This window comes from Egretta garzetta, unplaced genomic scaffold, assembly GCF_000687185.1.
Source record: "Egretta garzetta isolate BGI_Z169 unplaced genomic scaffold, ASM68718v1 scaffold297, whole genome shotgun sequence".
NCBI classification, from domain to species: domain Eukaryota; kingdom Metazoa; phylum Chordata; class Aves; order Pelecaniformes; family Ardeidae; genus Egretta; species Egretta garzetta.
Genome location: NW_009260410.1, coordinates 5087768 through 5110869, shown reverse-complemented (window position 1 = coordinate 5110869; position 23102 = coordinate 5087768). Strand labels below are relative to the sequence as shown.

Genomic DNA, 23102 nt, shown 5'->3' with positions numbered 1-23102 from the left:
CCCTCGTAATCAGACTGTGGGTGTTGGCAGAATGAGGTTGCAGTCTGGTAGTGTCACTTACCAGTTCTGTTCCTTGCTCTCTTCCTTCAGATGCAACTGTGTGTGGTTGCTACTGAAGTGAGATGGCTGTGCAGGGCTTCTCCCATAGTTTTTGCCTTGTGTAAGCAAAACTGATTACTTCTAGCATGTTCATGAACATTGTTTTCCTCCAAATTCACAGTTGGCTTAATTTCTGTGTATTCTAAACCCCTTCACTCTTCTTTCAAAAAGCTCAGGGGAGGAAAGATGGGGGGGGAACCTGAGTTAATGAAGTCATAAAGGTTTTTTTTGTATTTACTCATGTACTCTGTGCAACTGAGCACAGAGCTCTGTGTGCTGTTAGCATCATGTCTTTTCCAAATTCCCTGTTTATAATCATACAGTCATTGTGATGTAAGTATTTTTTTTAAGCTGTCTGGACTGTTCTTTTTGTGCATTCTGTTCTCTGGTTTTGCTCTTTGGGTTCTTTTGTTTTGCTTTTATTGGGATGAATTTTTTGATTCATTTGACCTCTACTAGAAATTTGATGATTAGCACAGTAATTTGAGAGATTACTTAAAAGATATGTTTTTATCTTCCTTTAAACTGAGGATCTCTTTACTTTGAGTCAGTCTTTTAATCTCTGAATTTGACAATAATTAGTATGAGAAAATACGACACTTTGCATGTCAAGGCTGGAGGAAGGATATGATGGAGGAGTGGTGAGAACAGATCACAGTCTTGATAGCTAAAGATAGTTTGGCTATGCTCTTTCATGTATATTATAGTACAAAATTCAGGCTTAGACTTCAAATAGAGAAAGAACAAAAACCAAAAGAATGGTAGGCTTGTGAATAAAATGAAATAGAAGGGGATGGGAGCATTTGCCAGTGAAAAGAAAGATAATGTACAGGATTAACTCTTTTTTTTTTTTTTTCTTCTTCTTTCCCCTGTTAAGACTACGAAGCCAAGACTGGATCAAGATTAAATTGTTAAAACACTAGCTCCTATTTGCAATGAAACAACATTCTTTATACCTACACCTGAGAAATGCATATTAGTCATATTTTAATGTTATCTAATGCTTACTTGTATTTAGTCATTATGGTTTATGAGATGTGTGTCCTTCTGTGTGGTTTATGAGATGTGTGTGTGTCTGTCCTTTCTTCTTGTACTTTTTGAACTTTGTATAATGCATGGTTTGTTCAAGAGGAGGCAAACTTGTTTTGTTAAAAGAGGAATGTATAGGAGTTCATAGCTCATGTTCTTTGATAGTTCTATATATGTCTGCTGTCTAATAGTACAGATATTCTTTCTCCCATTAATAAGAACCAGTAGCCTCCAACTATATATCCTTCTTGGAACTGTCTTAGCCAGAAGTATTTGGGATCCATATTTTTTTTTTTATATATATATATTTAAACAGCTGAAAATTCCTTGTTTACTGTTTTGGCATATAACCAGTTACATGTTTATGGGAATTCTGGTGTAAGGTCTTGTATGAAATAAGATAAAGTACAGTGCTGAAGTTGTCTCACCTTCCATTAACTTCTGACACTAATATTTTTTAAAAAAATGTTTTAAAAGGGTATTTCACTCTTTATTCTGTGTTGTTAGACTCCTAAATGTAGATGGTCTTTCTGCAGTATTTATTTAAACATCATCATTCAGTCCTTCCTTCCTGTCCTAATTCTTTGAAGGCAGGCATGAGTACCAGAATTGCATGCACTGCCACAGTAGCAGGAAGAAGTGCTGTTGACTGTACTTTGTAGAACTACAGGAAAACAGGCTTTACACCCTTGTCAGATAGAAGCTCAGTTTTATTTTTCTAGCCTTGTAAAGCTTTCTGTTTCTACCATTGTATGCGCTGGCATACAAGATCCTTACATTTTGAAGCCTATTCTGTTTTCACAGGGTTTTTTTTAATTAATACTTAAATTACTGTCCAAGCGTTTTAAGTATGACCATACTAAACGTATGCTGATTAAAATGCCTGATTTCTGACTTCAGTAGCTTTACTGTTCACACACGTGCACTGCATGTGTGCATATGTTTTATGTGCCGCTAGTGTTTCTGACGTTGTATATAGCAGGTCACTAGATGAATCTGGAGCAATGACAGTGATCAGTTCAGCTAGAAAGCTGTTCTGTGGCAGTACACATTTATGAGGGGAGGGAATATTGCAGATGTTAGGAGGTATCTTTTGCCTTGCCTCCTCCAGCCACCTTCTGAGAGATGACAGAGTAGATTTTCATGTGGAAGTAAACTAAAGAGTTAAAAAGAAATAAAGTCATGAGAAAGTGTGGTGAAGGCCGTAAGTTCTTTGAGAGGGTATTGCGATGGAAAAGTGTACAAAACTGGCTATCAAATATTTAGACACCATTGATGAATGGTATCCTGTGTAGAAGCACTCATAGCTGCCACTGAGTTTAGGAAGGTGATGTTAATCTCTGAAAATAACTTCCTGTTTGAGGTTAAGCGTGAACGTGTTTGTCTGACCATAATTCCAGCATGTGAGTTGTTATAGGAAGCAGAGACTGGTAGTCATGGCTGTAAACAGGTTAGTCTCCTTAACGTAAATATAGATTCAGTGCTTTAAGTGTTTAACCTGTAAATTGAATATGGTGCCTCTGTGGGTACTGTATATATGGTTCATAAGGAACATGTTTACATTATCCATTTAGGCCTGATAAAGAGCCTAGGTGATTATTATAAATACGTTTTTTTAAAAGACTCTGTAAATACAAAAAAGTTCTTGTGTGACATACCCTTCCAGAAGCATAATTATAGAAATCCTCATGAACTGTAATTTACCTAAAACTCTGTACATGGTCCAACAAATTAAAAGGTAGAACCTGACTAAATTACTGCTCTTAAACTCTGAATCCGAATCTTTCTGCAAGTGTAACATGACAGAGAAGCGCAGGTAGCCACGTGTGTTAGTGAGGATGGAAAAACTATGAAGCAGGAGACCTCCTCACATCTCTGGTCTGGGTGTGATAGGAAACAGCTGAGATGAGACAAAAGTTCTTGGTGCACAGGCAAAGTTTTTGCTTGACAAAAGTGAAATTAAGCTGGCAAGAACTGGTCCTAAACAGAGCTGGGTGCATCTGTACTGCTGATGAGGAAAAACAAGTATATGGTGAGGCAATTCCTTTGTATCCCCAAGAGTGTGCATCACCCTGGGCCTTACTAGTGGGGGAATGAAGAAAGGAGCCTGCAGACCTTGTATGTTTGCTTACCTTTTGTGGCAAACGTGTCCTAATATACTTCAGAAATGTGACTGTACAGAAGAATTACATTAAGTTGTGGCTATGAAAGGAACGAAGTTATTTGTTTGCAACAGAAGGTATTAATTAAAGGCGTAGATGAAATTTATGATGCATGGTGCAAAGAACAAGTTTGTTCTCTTTATTGTATAATACCAAACTTTTTCATGGCTTCCCATGTTTTCTTCAGTGAATGCTTGGGCTTGTGTTGCCTGAAGGCAGCTTAAACCAGCTATGTTAGTGGACTGTACCTGTATCTGAAAGCAACACAGCTTGGTCTGATGGGTGATTTGGTGGGGGGAGCTTCCTGCAAGCATGCCCAATTTGCTGAGAGTAAAATATATTGTCTTTGTAAATCCATGTTGTTGTGAAACGCACAGACCTGTCTTCATCATCTTGAATGTGTTTTGATGGCACTGACATGATGAAAACTACAGTAGTGGTATTTTAGCTGTCAACATGTATATTTGGAGACCTCAAATGCTAACAAGATACTGCATTTCTATGATTGCATCTCACTAGATTTTTCAGTGGCTATATACCGTTTAATTAAACCTTGGTGTGCTTTTGTAGAATAACTAACTAAAAAAGCAGCACAGGAATAATGAGCCCTTTCACAGTGTCAGTGCTTACACCTTAATTATCAATTGCATTTATTTCACTTGTGCCAAACCAGGGGTCAGCCAAGAAGCTGCACTTGGACAATAAATAATCCTTGTCCCTGAAAAAAATCTTTAAAGGTTGCAGTAGCATCTTTTCTCAAGCTAAAAACATGTTTTGAATTAAGTCTTTGTTTCCTAAGATCCATCTAAAAATAAGAGAAAGATAGCTGGATGAGTAAGGACCCCGGTGGTAAGCTAAGCTAAATCTGAAAACTGGAAGGGAAAAGTCGTCAGGTTTAACATGCAATGGGAAATGCACTGCACAAATAGTCTTTGTGCTTCATTGTTTAAAAACCATTATAAGAGCTTTTTTTCTCTTCTGAGTTGCAGCATCTGCTGCTTTTCAACAGGATTGTTAAGTTTTATCCTGAGGCATGTTGTTATAAACCATATTGCTTCTGTGGGATGTGTTTTTAGAGTGGTTCTGAGCAGTTTGCAGATACTGGGACTATAAACTTAAATTAATTGGGGTAAAATTAATTAATCTAATACAAACCTGCACCAGACTTACATTAAAATGGAATAATGAATCTCTGAATGATTAAAAAATAAGATTGTTTGGAAGGGATGTTGAATGTGCTTAGAAAATGTCTCTCTGAAATACAGTCCTGTGTAAAGTGTGCCATGGAACTACAGAGCTTCGTTAAAAGCTCAGTGGACCCTTTGATTCCATGCCCCACTCCCCACCCACCCCCCCCGCAGTTAGGATTTTCAAGACAGTCTTAACCTTAGCCTTGGTTTGAATACGTGTTTGGAGTGGGCAAGAGGAGAGCTTGTGTTTGGGTGCAGGACTTACAGCATGTATTTTGTGTTGAGCAAATGCTTTAGACTGGCAAACTGTGCACGTGCAAATGATTTCTGAAGCAGTAAGGCATATTACACCAAAAAAGGAAAGTGCAAAGTATGCTGACTTCTCTTTTTTTTTTTCCTTTAGAGTGCTTTATATTGGTCTTGCCTGTAATACAGCTCGATATATTTACATCTCTTATCTGGAAAACGCCTGGACTGTTCTTCCGATGGAAGTACTTCAAGGTAAGACAGTGCAGTAATGCCCTTCCAGTGTAACATCAGGTGTTTACATTTATCTTGTTTTCAAGTGAACTGTGAATAAGTAAAAATCTGGTATTTCTCAATTTTTTTGACCACAAATATCCCAGAATATCCAGGTTCATAAAACATTACTGTTTATCCTGGGAAATACCTGACGTCAAAAGGGTGGGTTTGCATTTGATTGTGCACCTTTCTCTGTTTATTCAAACAGAACTGTGCAAGACCAACACACCCTTTAACTAAACAAAGAGACAGAAGCATGAGCTGGTTACACACCTACTGCAAATCCTGTTTGGTGGTAAATACAAACTTAATTAAATGCAAAAGATCATGGTTCTTGAAAGGATGCCATTAAAAAAAAAAAAGAACGACATAGTCTGGGTCATTCTGTCTCTGTTAAGGTATTTTATAGTTTATCAGTGGTATTGTTCGATCAGTACCTTTAGACTATAGAATTTTCTTTTTTTAATAGCTAGAGAGGCATTTATTTCAATAGTTTTGTGCTAATAGAGCTTCTTTAAGATACTTGCCCTTTAACTAATTTAATTAGAAGGACAGGGGTGTGGCCTATTAAAAGTAATTTGAGCCCAGTTTTCAAGTCGTGTTTTGAAAGAAGTCTGTAAGGCCTTCATTGCAATGCTGAAGTATAAATTGTTCTAACTTAAATTTTACGATGGTTTTGTCATGTCTTTGTAGTGGGTACCACTTCTCAAAACCAGGAAAAATTTAAATTGTTTTACTTTCTGTTTCTTCAGTATTTGGGTTTGCAAGCTTGGAAGAGAATGATTACTTGAAATGCAGAAAATATTCTTCCTGCCTTTAAAAATAATTGTACAATCTTTGTTAAAGGCAGTATTTTGGCTTTATACAACGCTACTTAGAAGAATAAAACTTCTAAGTATAACCGGTGGAAAATTTTCTATGTCCAGCATCATTTGAATTTGCATTAACTTCGTCTACTATATTAACAGAGATCTTTGTAAGGCAGATTTTAACTTGAGTTATAAAATGCCATTGGAGAATACTGTGTAGATCTCTACATATGTGTAGAAAGAAATCTGTTTGTGTCCTGGCTCCTTCACTCACTGCTAACAAGAACAGTTTATTGTACTAAAACTGCCACAACGTGAATTTTGTTTTTAAAAAAACCCTGAACCACAACTAATGAATTGATACTTCATCGTTCATATCAAATGTTAAAATACGAAAATGTTGCAGAGAACCTGAAGAATGCATATGCGTTATCATAGAATCATTTGGTTGGAAAAGACCTTTAAGATCATCAAGTCCAACCATACCTGTCCACTACTAAACCATGTCTCTAAGCACGTCTGTCTTTCAAATACCTCCAGGGATGGTGACTCAACCACTTCCCTGGGCAGCTCGTTCCAGTGCCTGATAACCCTTTCAGTGAAGAAATTTTTCCTAATATCCCATCTAAGTGTTCCCTGGTGCAACTTGAAGCTGTCTCCTCTCATTCTGTCACTTGTTACTTGGGAGAAGAGACCAACCCCCACATCGCTACACCCTCCTTTCAGGGAGTTGCAGAGGGCAATAAGGTCTCCCCTCAGCCTCCTCTTCTCCAGGCTAAACAACCCCAGTTCCTTCAGCTGTTCCTCATCAGACTTGTGCTCCAGACCCCTCACCAGCTTCATTGACCTTCTCTGGACATGCTCCAGCACCTCAGGGTCCTTCTTGTAGTGAGGGGCCCAAACCAGAACCCTATATTTGAGGTGCGGCCCCACCAATGTAGAGTACAGGGGAAGGATGACTTGCCTGATCCTGCTGGTCATGCTATTTCTGATACACGCCAGGATGCTGTTGGCCTTCTTGGCCACCTGTGCACACTGCTGGCTCATGTTCAGTCAGCTTGTCACCGAAATCGGGAAGAATGAACCTCATAACACCAATGTAGTGTTAGAAGGCAGGCATTCTTTATTCACGGCGCCGGATGCACGGGGGATCGCTCCACCTAACGTGCATACCATCAAGCGGCAACTTGTCTGTTTATATGTAGCAAAGTATTACATATGTATGAATTTTTCCAATATGCCTATACATATGCATAACCTGTCTCCGCTTTGTATTAAAATTAGCTTCAGGAGGTCATTTCCATAAGTCCCTCCCCACTGCGCCTGCTCAGTGCCTCCTGGTGGTGGTCGTCGGGGGTCGTGGGGATGAAGGCCGATGGCTCCTCTTCATCACCGCTAGTAACCCCTTGTTCTTGCGCAGACTCAGTTGCTCCTTGGCTCTTGCCCAAACTGCAGGGTTGGTGTAGACCAGCTCTTGAGGTAAACACCTGGTTCTTATCAAAAAACTGTCCTTTGTAAGGAGCCACAAATCTTTCTACATCAATTAGTTCTCATTCCTTCTAGTCTGGCAACCTTGGCAAACCGTTATTATCTTTTTGCTTCATCCCCTCCCGATTCTTCCCGTCCTTGAAAAGGGTTCTAAATTCACTAAGTAACTATACTACAGACTTTAAGAAGAACAAAAAATCCAAGCTAGACACTACTGACTTTAACAAAGCAACTGCAAGCTAGACAAAACTAATTTTAGCAAGGTAACAGCAAGCTAGACAATAAGGCCTAAATCTTATACATGTAAGCCGTTTTACATTTGGGGTCTTTTTGACCCTTAGGGTATCAAGCTGTCAACCAACAGCCCCACGTCCTTTTCTGCCAGACAGCTCTCCAGCCTCTCATTCCCAAGCCTGTAGCGTTGCATGGGGTTGTTGTGACCCAAGTGCAGGACCCGGCACTTGGCCTTGTTGAACCTCATACAGCTGGCCTTGGCCCATTTGATCCAGCCTGTCCAGGTCCCTCTGTAGAGCCTTCCTACCCTCTAGCAGATCAACACTGCCAGTCAGCTTAGTGTCATCTGCAAACTTGCTGAGGGCGCACTCGATCCCCTTGTCCAGATCATTGATACAGATGTTAAACAGAACTGGCCCCAGTACTGAGCCTTGGGGAACGCCACTTGTGACCAGCCGCCAACTGGATTTAACTTTGTTCAGCACCATCCTTTGGGCCCAGCCATCCAGCCAGTTTTTTACCCAGCAAAGAGTATGCCTTGTCCAAGCCTTGAGCAGCCAGTTTCTCCAGGAGAATGCTGTGGGCAAATGGTGTCAGAGGCCTTACTGAAGTCCAGGTAGACAACATCCACAGCCTTTCCCTCATCCACTAAGTGGGTCACCTTGTCATAGAGGGAGGTCAGGTTGGTTCAAGCAGGATCTGCCTTTCATAAACTCATGTTGACTGGGCCTGATCTTCTGGTTGTCCTGGATGTGCTGTGTGATGGCACTCAAGATGATCTGCTCCATGACCTTCTCCGGCACCGAGGTCAGGCTGACAGGCCTGTAGCTCCCTGGATCCTCCCTCCGGCCCTTCTTCTACATGGTTGTTATACTCTTGTCTGCTTAAACATCTAGGGAGAACAAATGATGAATACGACGCTTTGGATATTACCTTCTAGGTAATCCTGTTTCAAAGACACCTCAACTCAAAATAGAGGAAAAAAACCTTGTGTCTCAACAATACAGCCATAAGTTTGTGCCCGGAAGCACCCTGTAGTCGTGGCTGAGAAAGCAGTTTCTTTTACTTTGAATCTTGTTTTTATTCTGCTGAAATTTCAATATGAATTGCTTAATACATAGGTTTGCTTTTACAGCAAGTCTGTGAGGGAGTTGTTTTGATGGGGGTTTTTTGTGTGGTGTAATCTTGAGTAATTGAGATGGAAAGAAAAAACTAAGGACCTTCAAAACAATACTTTCCCATACATTTATCTGCCAGACTTTCTCTAGCCACTGCTGAATCATGTACACTTGGGTTAATGTGCTGTTTGCTGTTATTTATATTCAGCAAAACACACACACACACACACACACACACACCCCGCCCCTGCAAGCTTCTTCGTGTTCTACGTGCACTTTTCAGCCTGCATCTAACATGGTTTATTAGTGTCCATGAAGCCCATAGGTACACTATATGTGGTCGTAATTACTGCAACTACATTTGTTACATTCCAGTAATCTCATTATTTTTCGGTAAGCTGAGTATTCCCCCCCTCCCCCTTTATGCTTTTCCCCTCCTCACTCTTACCAGTTTTACTCTCTTCTTGATCCGTTATTTCTTTTGCAGCAGTTATCTAATGCTGGTTTCTTTCCTACACATCCACTGAATCAGTTGGTAGGGATAAGAGGTGGCACCTTCATGAAATTTGGTGAGGTTTTGTTAAGTGAGTTATTTTTGTTAAGTGAGTTTGTAGCTGCTTTGCATAGGTAAGGATTAGGAGTATTTAAAAACAAACAAACAAAAAAGAGGAGGTTGTGCAGAGCATGTGGGTACCATGTGGGCCACGTGCCTGCATCAGGTTGATAGGTCTTTTAAATCCCTTGGTGAAGTCCGTGTTATGATTGTACATAACTTTTTCCAGGAAGCTGTCAAATTCTATGTAAATTAAGGCCAACAACAGTTTCAGCTGACTTTTGTAAAGAATTTATTTTTTCTTTTTAATACGTTTCTGCAATAGAAGAGGGATTATCCCCATGTACTGTGCTGAAGGGCATGGAGAGATGCCTGGAGGATGACTCTGCAACCTGCATCTATTGACAGTAATAAGAACCATGCTGTGTTTCAGTTGCTGTCTGTAACTGAGATGGGGAGGACTCTTAAGTATATTGCACTCTCAAAGGAGTAAATGAAGTTTTAAATTCGCTTCTTAGTTTAGAGTTTTGAATTTGTATGCTGTATTGACTTGTACATGCAGTGTATGAAAATAACAGCTTAGGCTGAATCTTTAATAACCGAAAATTTCGAGACATCCTCGTAGGCAAATGCGTATAGTGTATATGTGTGTCATCAGTCTGCAAACATGCGAGCAGTCTTGTTCATTTTGCACTTAACAGATTAAGTTTTGATATGCTAGTTAGCTGCAACTTACTGTTCCAAAGCAATGGTCCAAATTCTCTGGTAACAGCTATGGTAGCTCACCAGTTTGCATAACAGGAATTTTCTAAATTACAAAAATACATTGATAACCTGAAAATTAGTTATTTTCCCTTGGCAGTTATCCAACAAACTCCAAAACAAGTACTGTTCCAAGAAGTGACTCCTACTGATGCTCCAGCAGCATGATTATGTCTAGAGAGCAAAAAGCTTGTGTCTTTAACTGGCAATAATTAGGATATATCTCTCTTGAAATAAATTTGGCTCCCCAAGTCTTCAACTCTTGGCTTATATGCAAATTATCCTAAGTTTGCTAAACATTGTTATTCTAAGCATAACATTAGGGTTGTTACACTGCTTGGAACTATAGTCCAGATGGTAAAACGGTGGTTAGTGGTTTTAGCAAATAATGTCACTATATATATATATATAGTGAACAACTTCTTTTTAAAAGAATTGTGGTTAGCAGTAATCCACACCAGACTTCTTACAAAAGTTGTTGCAAAACCTGTTCCAAATAGTCCCTTGTTGTATAACTAACTATAATAAAAATCACATTAGTAGTGTACACATACTAAAAGAAAAAAAAAAAGCCCGTACCTTTAAAGGCAAGTGAAATAAGCTGGTTTAAAGGTATGGTTCTGTTTTCAGAGGAACTGGGAACACCATGTTCTATCTGGATGGCCTGGTAAAGGTGAAAACATCCAGGAACCTGTTGGTTAAGTTACGGCCTTTTGTTTTCAGACAAAAACTGCAGTGTTGTGCTTCACGGTTCAAATAACTTCTGATATGTTTTTGATTTGCCTGGCTTTAAAACTTTGCTTACTCTTTAATAGCTGATAAAACCAAATGTTTATATTAATTTATATCCTTTCTAAAACAAACCCCACATTATCTGTATTAGATTAGCTTTGCTTTGTTACTGGGACAGTTCTTGGTTGCTATTTTTAATGCATACATGGGTCTGCATTAAAAGAAAAAGTAGGTATTCAGTGAGTTTTTAAACTCTCGGCTTTTTGGATGGAAAATCTGTGAGTTTTAAAAGCCTTAAACTGTAAATGGTAAGGTAAAATACACTCGTCCTAATGTAAGTCTTTTCTTTTTCAAAAAGATGAGGTACTATTACCAAAACCAGGTCTGCAATGTATAAAGGTGGCCTTTACAAACCCAGAGCTTGAGAAAATTTTATTTAGATTTGGAATGAAAATGAATTGTCTGGCCTCGTGGCTGTCTAACCTCTATAGCTGAACTGTATCGATTCCACACAGTGCTATTTATCATTTTACAGCTAAGGAAAATCCAAGTTATTCTGTGAGTATGTTACAAAATCATGTGTTTTCTTGCTCTTACAAGTCTTCAGCCTAAACGCCTAAGTAATTATTGAGTGTCCAACTGTTCATTAATAAGTCAAGTGTAGAGGACAGAAACACATTGACTGAATCATCAGCCGTGCCAACATGTTTTTTAAAACCGAGGCAGCAAAGCTTAGGCATTGGTAAGCTGTGATGACTATTTTTAATACCACTCAAATAAGAAAAAAAAATATTCCCACTCAATCTAAGGGTGGCAAAATAGTTCAGGCTTATTTAACGTATGATGATCTACAAAACTGTTTTGTTTTTCCAACTTCTCCCCAACCCGGTCTTTTCCTGTCCTGTCCTTCCCCACTCCCAAAACCCGCCAAGCAGGTGCTCAGGGACGAGGGCTCCACCTGCGGCCTGTTTCTGCATGCTGATGGTCATCCCCTGTCTTTCCCCTTAGCTGTCCTTCCTTTTGCGATAGGGAAAAAAAAGGCTCATGACCCTGAACCTACAAGGCACGCAGTAGAAAGAGACTTCCAAAATCTCTGCTGGGGAGCTGGGGCTGTCTTGGAAACGTGGCCGCTGTTTACAGCAGCGAGGAGCTCTGCTGCGCTCAGTCCCCAGAGCAGGAGTGAGTGAAACGCGAGGCGGCGGCAGCGCCTACACAGGATGCTGTCATAGTGGGAGGAAGGGCGTGCTGACTCTGCCTCTAAACAGCAGGCGTGAAAATCGGCATCTTTGGCCTACCCGGAGAAGCTTGTGTGCTTTTCCCGTCCAGACCGTTCGGTGCTAAATGCAGAGTGTGTTGGTGTTGAGTTCAGAAAGAGTTTGTTTGGGGGTTGGTTTTGGGGGGAGTGAGAAGGGCAGCAGGGAATTAATTCTTGCCTCTGAAATGTCATGGATATCTCTGATATTGCTTGGCTTTTATGACCTTTGTGGCAGTAAGGAGACTGCTAAGAGGCATTAACACTTTTAATTGCCTGCGGCTTATGAAATCAGGACCATATTTCAAAGGTCCTGGGTCACTCTTGAAGGGACGAGGAGTCTGGCAGAGAGACTTTTGAGGTGCTTTATTTAGTCTTCCTAGGGACTGTGTCTCAAGGAGAGAAGTGAGGTCATCTTAGAGGGAGAAAGTTATTGACAGACTCTGCAGAAGAAGGAGTCATCATGTCTCCTTCTGGCTTGGTTGCCAGTCTTGCATTACCAAAAGCAGGTTTGTACTTCCCAGGCATTTGCCAGTGAAAGGATTTTTGTTTTCTCCCAACGCACACTCCAGCTGATAAGTGCAGTTGCTCTGATGTTGTGTTAGTACACTCGTGACCCTGTACTCTTCACAATGTTTCATCTCTCTAGGTGTCACGCATGCAGCTATATGGGCAGCTTGTATTTCATACCTTAGCGCAGCAGTGCCTCCAGAGCTGAGAACGTCAGCCCAGGGAATCCTGCAAGGTCTCCACTTGGGTCTGGGCAGAGGATGCGGGGCTATGGTTGGAGGGGTTTTGGTCAATTACTTCGGTAAGCAAAAATTGTATTGAAGAATTTAATTTTATTTATTGAAGTTCCAGTTTTACTGAGCCACCAGCTTTAAACTTATTTACGCTTAAGGGATTGTTAAGTTTTAAAGAGTAATACACTTCATATAAATCATGGAATCATAGAACTACTCAGGCTGGGAGGGACCTTAGGAGGTCCCTGATCAAAGCAAGGTTAGTACTGAATTCAGGCCAGGTTGCTTATGGCTTTGTTCTGTCAGTGTTACAGACTGATTAAATATGTTATGACTAGATATTTATAGTATTGTGTGAGCAAATCTCCAACCTGATCCTTAAGTAAGATGAATTAATCCTTTCTGAGAGAATAGGTTGATACTAAGCAGCCTCTCAGTGAAGAAATGAGAATCTAATTACTTGGTTAAAAATTCTTTGCAAAGCCTGTAGAAGTGTTGGGGGAGGAAAATGTAATAAAACAAGCTAATAAGAGTCTACATGGGACAATACATACCCAAGTAGAACATAATGCTGACTCATCTTGTATTATTTTATTAAGTAAGTAGATTCTCAATGTAAAAAAAAAAAAAACAAAAAAAACCCAAACCCAAATCTCATTACAGGTCCTGCTGCCACATTCAGAGGAATAGGGATGGCTTGTTTAGTGATTCTTCTCCTATTTGCACTGATCCAGTGGCTGTTGGTTCCTGATGAAGAAGAAGGTAAATATTCATGTCACTGAGACACTACAAAATTAGAGCTAGTGAAAAAAGGTATCTCTGAAGCTGCTCCCTGCAGCTTTAATTTTGCATATTTGGTGTCTTTACTTAAATTTCGACAAAACAGTTTGTTTTCAGGTTTTTTCCTGAGCAATTATAGAAATTGAAGTGGTGTGCTCCTGCTGTAGAAGGGCAACATTGAGTTCTTGGAGGTCAATAGGGGGAAAGCGTAACATATTTTACTACCTGCATGTTCTCTCTGTTCTGGGAATCCCTTAGGTTAGTCTTAACAGCTGTAAGTGAGAAATTTCAATTGCCTCTGTTCTTCAAGGTCACCTTGACCACTACAGGCTCTCATACTCTACCAGTCCAAGCCAGAAATTGTAGAGGTGGCTGCAGAGGACAGAAGCTTTTATAACTGCCTCAGTTCTGTTCTGACACTCGGGAAATCTCCCCTCAGGTGGAACTTGAACTTTTTCATCTCTGCCTTTATTAATATAAAGGCTAGCCAGAAATTAAATCCTTAGTGCAAAGTTAAGGATTTAGCATAGATTTAATCCTTACAAAGACAATAAAACTGTGGCAAATTCTGAGAAGTCATGAATTTTTGATCTGCTTTTTACCCAAATGTTACTTTCCAATGTGAGCTTTGGGTATGAAACGAAAGTTAGTTTTCTTTAGCTGGAATATTAAATAAAATGTCCTTGACTAGTTATCAAGTTGCCTGTACTGAAGTGTTCAAATATTTACTTTGCTAGAATTTTATTCACCTCTGTTCAAACTATAATGGCAAAAAATGGAAAGGCAAAAAGGATATTTGCTGTTTCAGTTTCCCAACAACTTTTGGTTATTTACATGTGAACCTACAAAAGAATAGTTTGTTCTTAGTGGCCTTATTCTATTTAGTTTGTTTCAGCCTTTGGTTTTCATTTAATACACACTATCCATCTTAAGAGTGTGTGTCTTAAAATAAAGCATGACAGTAACTAGGTTGCATTCAACAAGACCAGTTGGATGACTAAAACTAAGCATGTGGTCAAGTGTGTGCAGGATTAGTCGCTTCAATTCTTCACTGCTAGAGAACATCCAGCCATTGTTTAAAATATCCAGTACTGTCTAAGACTCTGTAAACAAAATATTATTTTATAAATTTTAAAAAAAATATTTTAAATTGGTAAAATATTTCTATTCAGAAAAGAAAAATCTCAGAATTTTCAGAAGATGTTATTTACAGACTCAAAGAGAACATAACAGCTATTCAAATATCCAATAGTTTCTAACAGTCTCTTTTGTATATAAATACTCTGGCTCTTCAAGATTGTAAGACGTTGTGTTAGGTCACAATAGTCATTTTATGGGTGGCATTTCGAGACAGTTGTGAAAACTATTTCAGATTATCAGAAGACCTTAGATGTAAAGATCTGTTGGGAGGATTTCTTCCTTTACCTGAAACTCTGTGACAGATATTTTGTCTCCTCCAGTGTGTCACTAACTGCATAACTTCATCTCAATAGCTATGAAGGGGTGGTTTGTTTCTTAAATAAAAGTGATGAAGATGTAGAACAACTTCTTTAAGTCACGTCAGTAGGTTTAGAAACTTTAAGATGAGAAATGGCTGTTCCGATGATGCAGGCTGTGGGAAGCCAGTGTCTAGTTAGGAGTATGAGTGAGTTGTGAGATGCAGGCTTTACGCAGAGACAAAAGTTTGCTACAGGTCTAAAAGACTTATTTTCAATTTACATGTGACATGAAAAAACGTATTTCTAATAGCTAGCTGGGGACAAATGGACCGCTTCATACTCATTAGCAGCCATCTGAAATACCTTGCTGCAGTTGCAGAACAGCCTTGCTTGTAAGGACAACATCCACGTCGTGTTTCCCTGACTAGATTGTGGCGTGTCTTGCTCCTGGCTGTTCGTGCCAGTGTTCTGCTTTCAGTACAGTGATAACCATATTATGAAAGCAAGAAACGCTTAGTGTTCATTGTCTGCTTCACTTTTTTTTTTTAAGCTCATTGGCTTTTGCCAGTGATTATTTTGTTTTAAACTTCAGAAAAGACAATGCTGGCGGAAAGGATCCCAGTGCCTTCCAGTCCTGTTCCCATAGCAACTATTGACCTTGTACAACAACAGTCAGAAGATATCATGCCTCGGACTGAGCCCAGACTCCCTCTAAAGAAAACTAAACACCAAGAGGAGCAAGAGGATGTGAACAAGCCTGCCTGGGGCATCAGCTCTTCTCCTTGGGTCACCTTAGCTTATGCTGTCTACCAGATAAAAGAGATGGTTAAACTATCCAAAACCAATCCAACTCCCGAGAATCAGCCTTTGCAGGTAATCTTCTAGTGTACAGGAAGTTCTTATGTATTTTTTGGATGCTTGAAAACCTTTATAGCTGTGTAAATCTGTTAGTACCTGGCAGGTATTCTGTGTCAGCTTGTAATAAATTCAGAGTTGTGAAACAGTAGTTGAAATACTGCACGGAATAGAGTTGTTTTCTATGTATAGTACATCAGGAATAACTATTTTTGGAAGTATTACCTTCCTGAAGATGGGAGGAGAGGGAGAGACATAGAAAGAGACTCTGTTTTACAGACTTGGATACACTTGAATTCAAAGGTAACTTTAAGTTTACCTTTGTTTTCATATTAGTTGGAATCTGCAGGTTCTGCATTTTGCAAAATTTGCAAGGTGATAATTGAACATGAAGATGCACAGCTGCTTAGCAGAGTGTAAAACAATTTTTGTTTAGTTTTGCTTCCTTGGGTGATTCTGTCAAACATCTATGTTGTTGCAGAAATAGGTGCTCCAGACAACTACTGATGGGATACAGAGCCTTCTGTTCAAAAAAGTTAATCTCTTTTTTTTTCATCTAGAATTACACCAGATCAGAGCCATTCCATGACTTAAAATGTCTGATTGCTGGTGCTTACTTTACACCATTTCCCTTCTGTCCAGCCTCCCCCCAAAATACCTTTTAATACCTTTAGTTTCGTCAGTAATTGGATGGGCTTGGATCTTGAACTATCACCTAATGCTTTGGACATGCCTTTCAGAACGGAGCTGAATCATACTGCTTAAGCAGAGTAGGGATATGCTGTCAATGCGAGTTTTAGAACAGCATGGTTAATGTGAAAACCACTGTGTTTACCTGTCTGGAAGGAGTGGGTGAGGTTCCTTCTTATGCACCCAGTAGGCATAAACACAGAAATGCTTTTTCCACAATTGCTGTCTTTAGAAATGGGTAATTTGGGATACGAGTGTGAATCAGCAGAGCAGAGTGCGTAGGAATTTCACCTGGTCAGTGATCTCCTGCCTTTCTTATTTGTCTTTATTCTTGAAAAGATATTTACAGGCATGTCTGCTTTAGGTTGGTTGGGGTTTTGGTTGGTTGGTTTTTTTAACTTCCCTGAGTCAAAGAACATGTTTTTCTATAGTGATGCTGAAGATATCACTGAGTCTCTGACACCAAAGTAATTTGTCCAGACAAACCGCTCTGTTTCCCATTGGTAAATGTCCTCAGGGTCTTGATTAGTATAAGCTGTCCCCTTTTATAAAGAGAAATTGGAGAAAAGCAGTTGCACAGAACGTGCGCAGTGAACGTGGCAAGAAAAGAATGTTTTGTAGTTCTGCAGTGTCTGAGAGGGACTTGTCCAACACTGCTGGACACCACCCAGCCGCTTCACTGAGAACTGTGAAGAGGGCAGAAAGGCGCTTGTGCCTGGTGGCATCTCTGTGGCACATGATCTCTTCATTATTCTTTCCTTCCTGTAAAAACACAGTGCTGATATAAAAGTGGTTCTTGTTGTCTGAGCAGTGTCTTGGGGAGGGAGGGAGCTATTGAGGAAAGCTATATTTAAGGAGCATGAAAAAAAATTACGGAATTGCTTGGTCAAAATAATGATCTTATCTGAACATTTAAAGTCCAGTTAATTGTTTTGTTTTTTTTTTTCCTTTGAAACACAACAAGTTTGTTTTTTGCATGCTTCTTGGGAAAGTGCAGTTAGGAAAAGAGATGGAAGGTAAGCTACTGTCTGCTTGCTATTAGTGTCATCTGGAATTAAATGTACTACTTTTGCTTTGCTTCTTTAAGTTTGATTTGTTATGTTGTGGGCATTCGAAGTAAGCGCTTTGTGAATTTCCAGAAGTGCCTGAATGCATCGGGGGGTATACCACTGGGGACAGTGTCATGAGTGTTTATACTTACTTTTTGCATGCAATCCTTTCCCCTCTCTTTAGAAAATCAATGAGAATTGCAGTGCTTCATCAGCCAGCTCAGCAAGACAACCCCAAAATCCAACAGATTCTGGGCAGTCCAGAAATTGTTCAGCACCAACACCTGCAGCGACATCAGATTCCCAAGTAGATGGCGACCACGTTGTGTCAGATCATGATGCTCAGCCTGCTGCTGCGGGGCCCTGAGATGCGCTCATCTTATCAAAACCAGTGCATGGAATTCTGCTTCTCACCTGGGAAATGCTGGAGTAGGAGCTCAAAAGTAGGACTTCCTTCATCTTAACGATCATAATGTGATGCAGTGCAAGCTTTTAACTATATAAAGAATATTCATATGACTACACAGAGCAACACGAGCAGGGAAGCCAAAAGTTCGGAATTCTTGAGGGAAGTGATGTGGCTGGATCTAACGGTAGGAAGAATTCTTGGCTGCTTTGCTAAAGCTGAGTCAAGTGCTGAGATTTCTTTGCAATCTGTAGAAAAAGGGAGTTCAATCTTCACTTGTTGGGGCACAGTGTGTCTGACTTGATTGGATGATTTTCTTCACATTTGTTCCCAAGACAAAGTGAAAAGACTTTCTAGGAGAGAAACGGAGTTTCCCTGCATAGTCTGTTAGAAAATACCAGATCCAGTAAATATAGGAACAGCATGAAACTGTCTCGGTGAAGATTTCTCAGAAACAGAGTAGCTTCAGCAAGCGTATCTTCATATTATGGTGGTGGATTGAGTAAAACACACGCATATTCAAAGAATATGTTTTTGAAGCTAATGTTATCTTGTTTGAGATAAAGGTTTAGTTCTGCAAAGCAAAGATTTTGAACTGGCGTTTTAGTGAAACAAAAAAGCTGGAGGAAGGCTTCTGAAGAAGTGAACCTCTGCTTGCAGCCCTTCAGCTGGGCATAGGTTGTGTGTGTTTGGGTAATTTTAGGTTTGATGTTGTGTTGAGACAGAAATCTTTGATCAAGATTGCACAACCTGAGATTGATCAAGGTTTTCAATGGACACGCTGTCTTTTTGGTTTTTTATTTCATCATCTATACAACGATTTATTTAATGCAGTGTAGTTAGTGTGGTTATTTATTAAGAAAACGGTAAGCTTTAAGTGCCTAGGGAAGGTGGGGGGTAGGGAGGAATCACCTAAAAATCTTAATTATTAGGATTATAGGGGCAAAGTTGTTGACACAGAAGTCAAGTAGAGTGAGAGATTCTCAGGAGGAAGCAAACATAACTAAATTGCAGTATGTTTAGGAAATTACTTTGCCCAATGTCAAGACACTGGAAGACTTTGGATTATGTTCTGCTATGCTTTTCAATATTAACCACAGCCAGCTCACTTGCTGGTGCGTAGTGAAAATTGCTGCTGGAGGGGAAGCCTTGGGCTCAAGGAGGAGTCGGGGGGGTTCAGTCAGGATAGTGTTTTGCCCGTTTGCTTCTATTAATGGCTTGTTCCTGGGAGATTCTGAGCACTTGGCTTCTGCGGGACTGAGCGGGTGTTGCTCAGCCCTCCTTGAGATCGGATGCACGGGGAAGGTGGGTGCTGTGGAGCCGTACAGTGATCCAGAGGCAAGGTTAGCAGGAGCACAGGGTTAGGGGAGAGGAAGATGGCAGCAGCCAAGTGGGAAAGGGGGTGTGTGGTTTTACCCGCTTTGACATCCATTTAGCTTGACTGAAGGGGTGTCCCGTAGCTGTGCTTTTAGAACAACCCATGTTCTGGTGGTGCCTGGGACCAACACCATAGACAATAAAGAGAAACATTGATGACTAGCCACTAGTTACTTTTTTTGCACTTGAACTAAAATGTACTGTACTCACGTAAATCCTCATGACTTGTCGAAGTGTCCTTTAAAATCAGAAATGTATTTATTGTATGTTTGTATAACTTGGGGGAGAACTAAAGACCGAACAGGTGACAGGACAGAAGGATGCTAAAAATCATCTTGAGACGAAACAACCATTTGTTGAGTTCATGCTGAACGGTGTTACCTCAGCTGCTACTGCATAGCACCTGGATTGTGAGGTGAAGAGCTTGTACACTGTGTTTACACTTCAGAATCGTGTATTTGAAATGCCTGCTCTTTTTGGAATTGTATAGTCATTCTGTGTTGCAAAATGGACATGTACACCTGGGTTTTGATATTTGTGAAACTGTAAAAACTGTGCTAAGAAATATAAAATATCCATAATGTATTTAGTAGTATCAACCTGAACTTTTATTACATTCGCTCATATTACAGTGCCAGCAATGAATGTAATCACTTGAACTGAAAATAATTCAGTGATAATTACCTTGCGCTAGGTTCACTGCCTGGAGGATGGTGAGCCTAGAGCCTGGGAACTACCCTGGCGCAGCATTAAAATCTGTTTCACGATAAAATCTGACTAGGGACAAATTTCCTGGTGAGGGGCGAGGAGGATGTAAAGGAATGCAAACCAATGTGCATCATAAACAGGTTGATATGGAAGTGTGCAGGACATTGCGAGTGAAAGTCAAAATTGGATTACATTTGTTACCTAGCAGTTTTGAGGTAGAGGCTGCTAAGTGCGGGTTGTGTCAGCTCATATGGAAATACTTCCAATTTCCATTTCTGATTATATTTGTGCTATTGCACCTGCCCTATACAGCGGCATGTTTACCTGGAATTTATTTTTATCTTCGGTATAGGACAGTTAAATTTTTACTACTTCAAATGCTGAATTTGTACGCATACAAAAGCAGTGACAGAGAGAGATCTTAGTTTTGTTTTGTTGTTTGCACATCTGTAACTGCCAGACCTCACCTGTTCCCTTATGAATTTGGCTTTGTGGTGGTTTGGATCTGTCATGAGTGGAGAATGGGTATGGCAGATTCCTCCAGGGAGATGCATTTGAGGTAGAGGGGACGCTGTTTTGGAGCAACCACAGCTAATGCACAGTTACAGTTTCTTAAATTTGCAACAAGGGAGAGAACCTGGGGACGTAAACACACCCAGTTTGCTTGGCTCCTCCCTGCCGTATGTCCTGCTGTTCTGAAAAGAGCAAATGCTTAAGGGAGGAGAACCACATAGTTGAAAAATACTTTTATTTAAAAAAAAAAAAATCTTGAAAGTACAAAGTAGTGTATCGAGTATGCTATACCATGAATACAAAATAAATATGAAATTCTAACTTTTAACACCATGAAATAGAAGGTAAATGTAACTCATCCTTCATTAACAAAGAAAGGCTTTTGTAACAGTTAAGGCAATGGATAAACATCTAGATTCTGTTCCCAGATTTTCTGGCTGAACACTGGACAGTACTTAACAGTTGTGTTTCAGTAAACCTATGTAATCTCCACGTATCACAGGAGCACTGTGCAAATAAACTCACTGCTGGCATACGGCTCAAATGACAGCAGTTGTGTTTGGTGGGTTTTATCAAATGCTTCCAATGTTGGAGCCGGCTTGGGGGGATTTTTAAGGTCAGTATCAGGTATCCACTAAAGCAGCTGTCATCTTCCTCATATGTTGCTGCATTTCTGTCTTGGATGTACTTAGTAGTTTCCTGCTCTACTTTGGATGGTATTTACACATCCCTGGAAGATGATGGACTTCAGAATGATGTAAAATGTAGGTCGGTTGGTTTTTTTCTTTTCCTTGTGGGAGTAAGTGTACCTTCTAAATAATTTAGAAAAAGGGACAGTGTCTGAAAAATGCAATTGCCTGGTTTTGGGGCACTTTTCTGTTTCACATATTGCATAGGTAAAATATTATCGTAATGTATTATCTGGGCTATTGTATATAAATACATATTATGTACTCACAGAAGGATAATCATCACTACCTCAGTAAAGAGAGGAAATCCAGAAAAACTGTGGGTTTAAGCTAGGATAAATCTGGTTTTCCCTCTTGGCCTCAAATCACATGGATGGGAATTCTTAGCCAGCTACGTAGTACACTGAAAAAACTTGTGTGCTTTAAAACATGCAAAACCCATTTAAGACATCTCTTACTTTTTTGACTAATCTGTAATAATTTTGAGTACTTCATTTTCACAATGGCAACACAGGCAAAGGTAAAATAATTCTTTAGTCTGCTAAGGTAATTGTTGAGTGGGGTTTCCATCCTTCTCATCAGCAATAACTAGGCTTTCCTCCATTTTCACAACAGCTAATGCTTCCAGCTTCTTACAAGTGACAGAACCCCCCAAACCAAGCCCAGCTTCCAGAGTGGGGTGGCAATTTAACTGTGAATTTGGTGGTAGCAGCCACTCTTGGAGGTAACTCGTGCTGCTAGTGGCCTTCCTGAACAGAACTCTCTGGTTCTGTTTTTCAATGTTGTGGACTTAACCAGTGAGTGTATTTTGGATCACCTGCTTGACAGGGCTTGTCTCTGCTAAATATGCTATAGATTCTGCATATGTATTTATAAAATTTGGGCACAAAGGGGCATTAAGTGTGTCTCTACTGTAAAATGGAAGAGTGCCTTTTAAAACGAAGCAAAGTTGAAGGAATATAAAGGAGGAAGGACCATGTAAATAAGGCTTTCAGGCATCAACTCTGAGTTCTGTTTTACACAGAGATCTTGGAATGTGGTACGGCTGCACTTCTTAGCGCTGTCAGAGGTAACAGATTTTCTCCCTTGTCCAGCAGTGGACAGTGAGAACCTACAATAGTACATGCACTGTCATGCTGCATCACTGGGCATATTACAAAGAAAAGATACCCCTTTTAAAACAAACATATCCTGGTCTGAAATGCCCTTCTGGAGAGCTGTTTCCCAACACCCACACTGGTGGGTTTATAAGATCAGATGGTGGCTGAATTAATGGTCTTTTGTTTTCTGCAGTTTGGAGACAGTAAGGGAAAACAGGAAGGTGAAGATAGAATACAGGGACAGTCTAAAGAACAGAAGAAGGAAAGGACCTCTGCAGGTGGATGAACTGAGGGGACATGATCTACTCCTTAGCCTAGGACTGTGTAATACAGAAGCTGAAAGACATTTGACTCTCTAAATTTCTCTCCCTGTTCTTTTCTTTTCCTCCCACGCACATCTCCTGTGCTAAGTCCCACAGAGCTGAAGAAAGGGAGGTAGGAGCCAGGTAGCCCTCCCTCTTGTTTTGGCAGGAATTACTTTCCACTTTTTATTGAATGAGCAAACTACAGAGTACTCTGAGGACAGTGGAGCTGTAGGTGAGTTATCTGTATTCCTAATTACACGGTTACAGCATCACTCTGGCCCTGCTAACAGCAGTTTCTCCAAGCAGCTGAAAGAGCCTCAGCCTTTCTTGCCTCTTCTGGGCTGTTGAGAGGCCTGGAATGGAGGGCAGTACCTGCCTGAGGTAAGGTGACAGTGAAATTGAGAGCAATAGTAAAAATACATTTGGGGATGGAAATCCTCTCCTAAATGATCTGCAGTTGTCAGAGGTGGAGAAGCAGAGGAATGAGGAAAGGTTCAG

The 23102-nt window shown here is 40.1% G+C and overlaps 1 protein-coding gene across 1 annotated transcript in view; it reads left to right on the top strand.

The window, feature by feature from the left end:
* Nucleotides 1-19836, top strand: part of MFSD6 (major facilitator superfamily domain containing 6) — a 31384-nt gene extending 11548 nt beyond the window's left edge. The window contains exons 3-7 of the mRNA XM_009643597.2: nt 4884-4981; nt 12600-12761; nt 13357-13455; nt 15505-15785; nt 17691-19836. Coding sequence (XP_009641892.1) covers nt 4884-4981; nt 12600-12761; nt 13357-13455; nt 15505-15785; nt 17691-17873 — 823 coding nt within the window. The 3' untranslated portion in view covers nt 17874-19836. The remainder of the gene's footprint in view (nt 1-4883; nt 4982-12599; nt 12762-13356; nt 13456-15504; nt 15786-17690) is intronic.
* Nucleotides 19837-23102: the final 3266 nt, after the last annotated feature.